Source organism: Trachemys scripta, chromosome 5, assembly GCF_013100865.1.
Source record: "Trachemys scripta elegans isolate TJP31775 chromosome 5, CAS_Tse_1.0, whole genome shotgun sequence".
NCBI lineage: Eukaryota > Metazoa > Chordata > Testudines > Emydidae > Trachemys > Trachemys scripta.
Window position 1 is genome coordinate 9925364 of NC_048302.1, and position 9442 is coordinate 9934805.

The 9442-nt window shown below is 50.0% G+C and overlaps 1 protein-coding gene and 1 pseudogene across 2 annotated transcripts in view; one reads left to right on the plus strand and one right to left on the minus strand.

Annotated features, from left to right (window-relative positions):
• The window catches only part of LOC117878628, a 239-nt pseudogene extending 170 nt beyond the window's left edge, over positions 1-69 (minus strand).
• The window catches only part of BTC (betacellulin), a 34754-nt gene extending 25519 nt beyond the window's left edge, over positions 1-9235 (plus strand). Inside the window, exons 4-7 of one of the 2 annotated variants that reach the window (XR_004646003.1) lie at positions 4737-4883; positions 6298-6405; positions 7980-8087; positions 8336-9235. Coding sequence is in view for 1 of the 2 variants with exons in the window: in XM_034772808.1 (XP_034628699.1) it covers positions 4737-4883; positions 6298-6403 (253 nt within the window). In the remaining variant the exon portion in view is untranslated. Of the gene's footprint in view, positions 1-4736; positions 4884-6297; positions 6406-7979 lie in introns of both variants that reach the window. The other variant, XM_034772808.1, reaches the window with a different exon arrangement.
• Positions 9236-9442: the final 207 nt, after the last annotated feature.

The window sequence follows — 9442 nt, forward strand, 5'->3', positions numbered from 1 at the left end:
AGTTTTCAATTAGCAATAATCGCGCCTCGGATTAACCTCATTGGCTACGATACTGCCACTCAAAAGGTAAATTTTAAGTGATTTATGAGGGATAGCAAACAAAACGAAGGAGATTACTGAGCAATTAAAACATACAAATTAAGCTTAATACACCAAAGAAACAGGTTACAAATAGTAATAGGCAGGTTGCAGGGTTTTTGCAGCTCAGAGTTCCAGTTATGTCTCTTTACAGGTTAGACCCCGGTCTCAGCCTGGACTCAGCCCTTGCCTTTCTCCAGGTGTTTCTAGCAGTCTTCCTTCCTGGGCGGGGAAGCAGTGCAGAAGAGACAGGGTTGACTTACTTCCCAGCCTTAAATAGAATGTACAAAAGGCGGGAATCCTTTGTTTCCAGTGGAAAAATACCAGCAGTGCCCAAGGTGACATCATCACATGACCCTGCAGTACCAAAGCAACATCCCAGGAAGGTGGGAGATTAGTATCTTCGAAGTCTTGTTCTTCTTAATGGCTCATCCAGGTTGATTGCCGCCTGTCTGGTGGGCATTCCCCCAAATACACACACAGTTGTAATTGTTACATAGCCAATATTCCTAACTTCAGATGCAGAAATGATACATGTATACAAACTGGGGAAACACATTCCGTAGATCATAACCTTTCCAATGATACCTCACAGGACCTATCTTGCATAAAACATAGCTTAGTTATGCCATATTCATATCCTAACAATATTTCTATGAAGAATATGGGCGTGATGTGACACTGGTGTCACTTGTGTATTTTTCTAACCACAGTTTTGTCCTTCATTCAGTGTTATCACACAATGCAATATATTTCTCCATTTGCTGTAATTACCTGGAGTGAATTGTCCATGATGAAGAGAGTTTCCAAGATGAACAAAAATATCTTACAACGAGGAGTCCGGTGGCACCTTAAAGACTAACATTTATTAGGGCATAAGCTTTCATGGGTGAAAAAACCCACTTCTTCAGGTGCATGGAGTGAAAATCCTCGTGGGTTTTTTTTTTTTTAAATATCTTAAAATTTGTCAGTGGGTTTTTTTTGTTTATTTTTTTTGCATTTTAAGAATTGGACAGGAGAGAGGTGGAAATATTGGGCATTGCACTCTTCAAAATGTGTCCTCATTTTATATCCACTGCCTGCTGGGAAAACGTGGCCCATACCGTTCCAGTTTTACTCGTTAGGTCTCCTGCACATGATAACTCTTCCTTGCTGGGTTGAAGTCTTTCAACATACAGTTCCATTGCACTGAGAGTGCCGTAAGGAACAATAATGATATCCGGGAGAAGCTTGTGCCTGACTATATAATCTAAGCTTTCCTCTTACACAGAAATAAAAGTAGCTTTCAAAACTGGTGTCTAGATACTTATCTGGCCCCGTTGCCGTAGTATGAGCGCTTCACGTTCTTTAGTGCCCATATCTTCACGGCCCGCAGGAGTCTGTGTGGCGCAGGGACCTGAACCCGAGGTCTCCCAAGGCCTAGTCTGTGGAAGCTGATCGTTGTGCATTTGCCCTGGTGATTTTGGAAAGTAGGGGAAAGGTTTTCCACTGTCCAAACCAAGCCACTCCTATTCAGGACTTCCTCAGCAAGAGGGAGGGATAGCTCAGTGGTTTGAGCATTGGCGTGCTAAACCCAGGGTTGTGAGTTCAATCCTTGAGGGGGCCATTTAGGGAGCGGGGGGGGGGGAACCCACCACAACTGTCGGGGACAGTACTTGGCCCTGCTAGTGAAGGCAGGGGGCTGGACTCCATGACCTTCAAGGTCCCTTCCAGTTCCAGGAGATAGGTATATCTCCATATATTAAGAGAACACATGGTTAGCCTTAAGGATGTGACTAATTCCACTGATTTAGTGGAGCAACTTGTGCTTAAAGTGAGGGCGTAAGAACCTGGCTGAAGTGGGGGCTAGAGATCCTGCTTGCCCTCACTCTTATGTGTGCACACCGAGGCCTGGTCTGCACTCCAGAGCTAGGTCGACGCAAGGCAGCTTACGTCCACCTAACTCTGGAAGTGTCTATGCTTCAGTTTCGCTCCCGCCGATGTAACTGCCCCACTACGCTGACTTAACTCCACCTCCACGAGCAGCATGGAGTCAAGGTCAATGTCGTCAGGTCACCGCGGTGTCTGTGTAGACACTGCATTGTTTCTGTCGACAGTTAATGGCATTCAGGAGTCGTACCACGCTGACAGTACAATCGAGGCACGTGGCTCTGGTGAGGACGCACACCGCCAACACAAGGAGCAAAAGTACGTGCACAAGTGATGCGATTACTGCGGCAGTGGTAGTGTAGACATGGCCTCGCACACCTGGTGGCAGGAAGTCAGTGGCTGCCCCATGAAGATTTGGGGGGTAGGAACAAAGGTCACTGTTCTTCCCCCTTGCAAGCCCTCCCCCCCAAGTGTTCCAAGAAGGCAGATGCACAGTACACGGCGAAGGTGGGATGCAAGGTTTGAACAACCTTTTACCCTCCGTTCGTGAATGTGGGGCCAAGATATGGATGAGTCTCCGCTTTTGGCCTCTGAAACATTCACACAGCCCCTCGCCTGCTGAGCGAACTGGCTGGGCTTTGTACTGGAATGGCGGTTAGAATGACGGCTGCATGCTTCATGTCGGTGCCTCGGTGCTTGTGATTTGGGGGAATAGTGAGCTTTAGATAATGCTAATTACCGTAATCCACCCTAACATTCCTCTGATGGTGACTGTGCATTTGTTCAGAGTTCGCCATTTGCTCTGCCCTGTGTCGGGTGCCAAAATCTAGTCCCTCCCCAGGGACTATACAGTCAGAAGCGCCTGCCGTCTGTGTGCATCTGACTTTTCACGCTGTTGCTTTAGCACTTCCACCAGTATGAACTGTGGGAGAGCGAGTGTAGATGGGCCACTGGTGTTTATACTGCTAGGATCCGCTAACCCTGTTTGAACACATCTAGGTAACTCGGTGATAAGATGGGGCTCCCTGGGAAAGGTAGAGGTGACTTAGTGTGCTGTATTGCGATCCCTGATGGGAAATGCAAATATCCGGCAGCAGGCCGAAAGGTGCAGCATTTCTCGCATGCTCACGCTGCGTGGGGTTTTCAGTAGGAAAGGGGGGTAGAGGTGGGAGGAAGACCCAGTGTGAGCAGGGATGGTTTTTGTATTGCCCCAATGTAGCTAGACCATTGGCTGCGGCACTGGTTCAACCCCGGGCGGTAGATTTGCTGTATGCAGGCCACTTATACCCATCGCTGCCTCTAGTCTAGTGCAATCCCCCCAGTGTAGACCGGCCCTTTCAGATCAACCTCCCACTGATGCTCGCCTTCCTGTGGGCAGGTGTGGGGGGGGGCACTGCTGGTGATGGAGGGATGTTAGTGGATTGACCCTACAATGCCTAAGGGAGGAAAGAAGAGAGATTCAGGATGAAGATTTTTGCCCTGAGTCTCCCTCTCCCTGTGTGTGCTCTCTTCACGTCTGTACCTTACGTACTGTGGATTTCATTTGCCCTTCTGAACAGAAGGCATGGAATCGGCTTCACCAGACAGCTGGGGAGGTATTTACATTCAGTCCACTCTTGGATAGCACTTCATCAGGGGGACTGGGACTTGGCTTGTAGTGGCTGGCTCACAAGTCAACTGATGAGGTTCCATTTCTGCCGCAAAAAGATTTTCAAGGCCCAGGGTGATTTTTGGCAGCTGTGCCGTTTCACACCGGTGGAAAGTGACTCCCCACGTTCCAAGCTGAGGGTCACTCCGCACCCTTGCGAATGCTGCAGTTAACCTTGAGAAATTTGAAAATACAGTGAAATCTGCCCAAGATAATGAGCCTTTACTAGCCAGTCTCTTTCCCAGAATAAACTGGGTGCCCTGCTGCTGTAACAGGAGGTCGTCTCTGGTTGGTATCGATTTGTGTTGGCGCGTGAGTGGTCTCCAGGCAGGTTTGCGCTCTCCCTGCCTGCTGTGAGTGACGCTGGCAGCAAGTGTTCTCAGTGGGGCACTCCTTGGAGAGCCAAAGCCCAAGACCCTGCAGGAAAAACCAAACCATCCGTCTCCGATCACCGGCCCGTGTCCCTCCCTGATGAGTTCCAGGGTCCAAGGGGCACCCTGCGCTCAGGGGTGGCGTATTAACACTTTGGGTGGTACCTGCTGCACCAGGCATGTATGAGCAAGCTTGAAGCTGAAAATGGTTATGCTTGGCTTTAACCCATCCCTGACCACAGCTTCTGCAGCCTGGTGGCAGGGTTCACCCAAAGGGTCCTCTGGGCCCCGGGTTTTGATGCAATGGATAGTAACTTGGGGCCCGATCCTGCAAAGCCTTGCTCATATGGGGCTGGGTTGTCGCAGCCCTGCCTCAGGGAGGCAGGACCCCTCTCTTGCTCCCTGCTCAGACTGTGACTCCAGGAGCGTGGCCCCTGCTCCGTCTGATTGCCCCCCCCCCGGCAGGTGAGCCAGGTGGTGGAACCCTGGTTGCCGTAGGAAAGGAAGTGAAGTAACTGAGTCATTCCCCAGAGCGAGGGGGATGGACGGCGCGGGAGCCACGCTTCATGCTGGGCTCTGTTCTTGGGACAGCATGACTATGTGCTGCCCCTTGCACAGGGCAGCTGGCGGGGTTACGATGCAGCTCTCGACGATCGTGTCCGTGTGCGCGTTCGAAGGACCTGACCCTTGATTCCCGTTCCTGTGACCGTCGGGTGTTCTCGTCGGCGTGCCAAGTCTTTATGTTGTCCCGCTTTCCCTCCCTCTTGCAGCTGCGAGAAAGGCTACACGGGCGCAAGATGCGAGCGAGTGGACATCTTCTACCTGAGAGGAGATCAAGGCCAGATTGCAGTGATTTGCTTGATCGTTGCCATGGTGGCGCTGATCGGCCTGATAATATGCATCTGCACGTGCAGTCAGTAAGTATGCTTGTGTGTTTTGCATCTCTGTGTTGTGCAAGTGCATATGAACACTAGCGAGGTCTGTCTAACTCCTCCACCGCTTCTACAACAGGGGGGTTTGGCCTGGAAAGGAAACATCAGGCATTACTAGTAGGCTTTTGAGGAATGCGTCAAGGGATGCGCTCATGATGGTTCCCATCGTGGCTTTGCGATACAATTTATTTCTCATTGCTCCTAATATCCCCAGGATACATCAGCACAGCAATAAAAGACCCGTGGCACAGAGTCCAACTGACCCGGCCTCCTGGGGCTTGGGCTGTGAGGCTAAAAATAGCAGGGTAGGCGTTTGGGCTAGAGCCTGGGCTCTGAAATCCAGCGGGCGGGGCAGATCTCAGAGTCCGGGCTCCAGCCCGAGCCTGAACGTTTGCACTGTTCTTTGTAGCCCCTGCACCTCAAGCCCAAACCAGCTGACACTGGCCCTGTCCCCTTCCAAGACCCAATCCTGCAGCACTGCACGGCAGTGGCTAGGAGCTTTGCCATTGATTTCAAGGGATGCAAGACCCAACCTGACAGGTGAAAACTGTTGGGTTCCTGCCAGCATTGGATTTTTCTGCAGGGTAGCCATTGGTAGTGTCTAGGAGCCCCAGTCATGGTCCAGGGCCTCATTCTGCTGGGTGCCGTGCAGGCAAACAATAGGACTGTTCTTGTCCCAGAGATCTCACACATTTATTTTTGAGGATGGTGGACTCCCTCTTACTCCACTAAGAACCTCTGACCGATGCAAATGCCTGCTGCAAAAGGAGTAGCCTCTATACCGGGCCTGCTAATCCCTGGAACAAGCACTGAACAGGACAGAAGTTATCCATTGATTTGGTATACAAGCAAGTGGCAATGAGAAATGGGGCCCAGGAATGCCTCCCAAGAGTGACCGATGAATTGAAGGTGGAGGTAGTGGGTCTGAGTACATGGGTTAGAACTCCAGTCTAGCTCTTCCGTGGACTCCCGCTGTGGACAATTCACTTGACCGCTGGAAGGGCTGGTGTAGGCACCATTTTTGTACCGATTTAATTCTAGCCGTTTCTAGGAAGGCCTGCGGCTTCAGTGCTTTGCTGAATTGGAGCCCCGGGGCCCTTTTCAACCTCCACTGAAGTCAGTGGGAGTCTGCATGGATTTTTAATAGGGGTTAGAGGAGAGCTGATCTCAAGTTTGTTCATCTGTAAATTGTGGAGACGAGTTAATGATCTCCTAGGTGTGCTGGGAGGGTTGATCATGGTTTATACAGGGCTCTGAGAAGGGCTCTATGGGTCTTAAAATATTATCTTTAAGTGGTGGTGGTGGGCGGGGCGGGGAAGTACGTCTGATTTCAAAGAGACAGTGAATTTCTGCTACTAATCAAGGTAGCTTGGGTTAATCGCTGACTTTGCTTTGCAAGTCACTGTCGGAAGCGCCGCAGGAGGAGAAAGGAAGAGGAAATGGAAACGCTAGAGAAAGAGTTGCCTACCAAACAGGAGGATATCCTAGAGACGGACATTGCATGAAGGTGAGTTAGGCTGGGGGTTGGGGGGGATGCAGAAAACGAAGCCCTGTCGATGTCCGGTTTAAACGCCACATGCAGCAGCTGGGTTAGGAGTGACTCTGTAAAAACGGCCCTGGGGGCATCTCTCTGTTTGCCTCACGGTGACTCTGTACCAGAGTTGCTCAGTCTAAAATTAAAAACTAGATCCTTTTGAAGAGCCAGCCCTGCCAAACCAAGCTGGGCTGTGAAAACCAAGTGGTATTCTTTCCAGCTCCTGCCCTGTCCCACATGGGGCTTCTGCAGGCCAGAGTCATCCCTCGGGTTCCCCTCTGCAGCTCCATTCGGGGGCTGTGGATGGACAGGAAGGAGGGCGGGGTTGGGACCCAGTGAAAGGTCTGCAGAGGGGTGAGTAGGGCTGGATCCCCTGTGCTCTCCTGCAGCTGTGTCAGGGCAGAGGGGAGTGAAAGGAGGGACATGTGCTGGCAGTAGAGTGAGGAAATACGACTGACTAGAGACACTTCCGCCACGGCACCAAGAACCACCACAGGAGGTACCATTGGCACCACATTCATTAGAGCAGAGCCACACTTCAAACACGCTTGTCGTTAGCAGGTTCCAGCATGGTTTCCCTGGCTGCGAGAGAGAGAGACTCACTCTGTCTCAGAGAGGAGTGTAAAAACCCCCTGACATGGGGAACGAAGGGGAGCAATGGCCCAGGCTCTGTGGAGGGGCACTGCTTACTTGGGGAAGCGCCAGGGTTGGGGGTCAGGAAGGTGTCCACTGAAAATCCCTGTGGCCCTTAGTGCTGGCAGAAATTCCTCTAATTGCAGCCCCCCTCGGAGGTGGAGGTTTATAATAATAATTGTCTGGGTTAGCGAGGTCCCCATTGTACTGGGCACCCGAATTAGAGACCGTTCCTGGTCTGAAGAGTGTGTGTTCAGTCTGTTACCGGGGGCGAGATGAGCCAAAAGCCGCTCGGTTCCTACAGCCGTGCCGCTAGTGGGAGCAGGGCCCAGTGACTCGTGGCCAGGGGGGTCCTTCGCTAGCGTGAGCCAGGCTCTGTGTAGGCTTCCCCCTGGCTCCCAAGGTTCCCTGGCTTCATCCCCGGCCTCCTTCCCCTTCTGGGCAGGCCTGAACTCCTCCTCTCCCCGAGCACTCAACATTGGCCTAACTCCGCTCCCGTGGAAGCGTTCTTGCCAACTCCACTGGAAGCAGAGTTAGGCCAGCACTGAGGGATTTGAAAAATCCTACACAAAAGACGCCTCTTCCCCGTCCTTTAAAGCCTAAGTGCTCTTGCGCGGAGTTCTGAGTGCCTGTTTTACCTTCTTACGGGCTTCCCTGTGGCAGAGTCGCATTGCGATAGGGGGGTGGTTCTCCCAAAGTCTGTGTAGAATCCAGGTGCTATTCACACATTCCTCCCCCCACACCAGCCCATTTCGCATGTTTTACCCTATGCAGGTTGACCTGCCCCCGCCCACATAGAAACTTTTGGATGTTTAACTCCGAAGTAACACAATTCTAACAAGCCAGGTCTTCATGCTGCTGTTAATACATCTCTCTCTCTCTCTCTCTCTCTCTCTCTCTTTTAACCTCTACAGGTTACTGAAGGCACCTGCAGGCAGGTTCCAAACAGCACAATGTCTTGCTCTATTGGAGAGGGACACAGAAGGGCTATTGCCCGGATAATAAAGGCAGATGAATAACAGGTGTTTTTACATTGTTTATTTGTAGCTATGTCTTGTGAAAACAAAGGGGCACAAGCGCCATTGAAAGTCTTCTCCTAAATCTCTGAGCTTTAATACGTTTGAGCAATTGTAGCTAATGTTTATCAGGATAACCAATAGGTTTTTAGTAGCAAATTAATGAGTTATGGTTCTGGCATATGTAATAAATAGTTTGTGTCAGGGGTTCCCAATCCATGTTACTGTTTGATCGCATGCCATTGCTTCCACAGGACCCTGCCTCATTCGGTGCGCAGGATGGATTGTGCACTAGGAGAGACACACGGTTATGTAGTGAAGGGGGCTGTTGACTGTCGGGCCCCTGTCTCCCCTGTTGCAGTTGAAAGGTGTGTAGTGGATGGGGCAGGAATTACAGGGAGAGAAGGAAGGGGCTCCTGGTTAGGGCAGATGCTGCCCCGGAGAATTGGAGTCTATCTCTTCCTTTGCCACAGAGTTCCTATGTGATGCTGGGCAAGTCACTTACACCAAAATGTTCAGTTGGCCATGAATTGTGTTCCTCGTTTTCTGGGTGCCCTGTTTGAGATACCTGGGACCAGAGTTGCAGATGTGCTGAGCACTCAGATCTGCAGCTGAAGTTGTGTTTTCAACATCTCCAATGCTGTATAATAAGTTCTCTGGAAGATCAGGTGGTAGGACTCTCAAACTGGGCACCCAAAATTAAGTGACCTTAATCTCTCTGCCTCGGATCCCCAGCTGTAAAACTGTAGTCCCCGCCCCGAAGCACGGAGGCACTAGAGCATGTCAATTTAACAGCTGTAAGAATTTTTTTAACTTGGGCAAAACAAAATTTTTCCTAATCTTGTCATCCGAAACAGCTGAACCATTTTAGCTGAAACTTTCCAAAATAGAAACACCCAGCATGGAAAGTCTCAGACCAAACAGTTTTTCAGTTGCTTGTAACTTTGTAAGACTATCATATAATGGAAAGTCGGAGGCACCCTTAACTGTAGGTAGGCATGACCGTGTTAGACTTTTATTTTTATGATTTTGACTGGTAATAACTATTTATTTTTAAGACATTGTTTCCCATTTTTATCTTTTTCGAAATTATGGGAAGGCCAGACGATAGGAGGGGCCAGACAATAAATATTTAATCCATAGACATTGAGATTCAAGAAGCTAGTTTTATAACCATTAAAATACACATTGTCAACATCACATGCCAAAATATACAAAGTAAATATCCTTGCATTAAACTCCAAGTTCTCAAGCAGTGTTTTTCTTTCTTGCCTATCTGTAAATTTAGATGATCATCAATGGATATATTTTTTTCGACAGCTTGAGTGTGTACAATCATGGGCGGTGGGTATTGTTGGTAG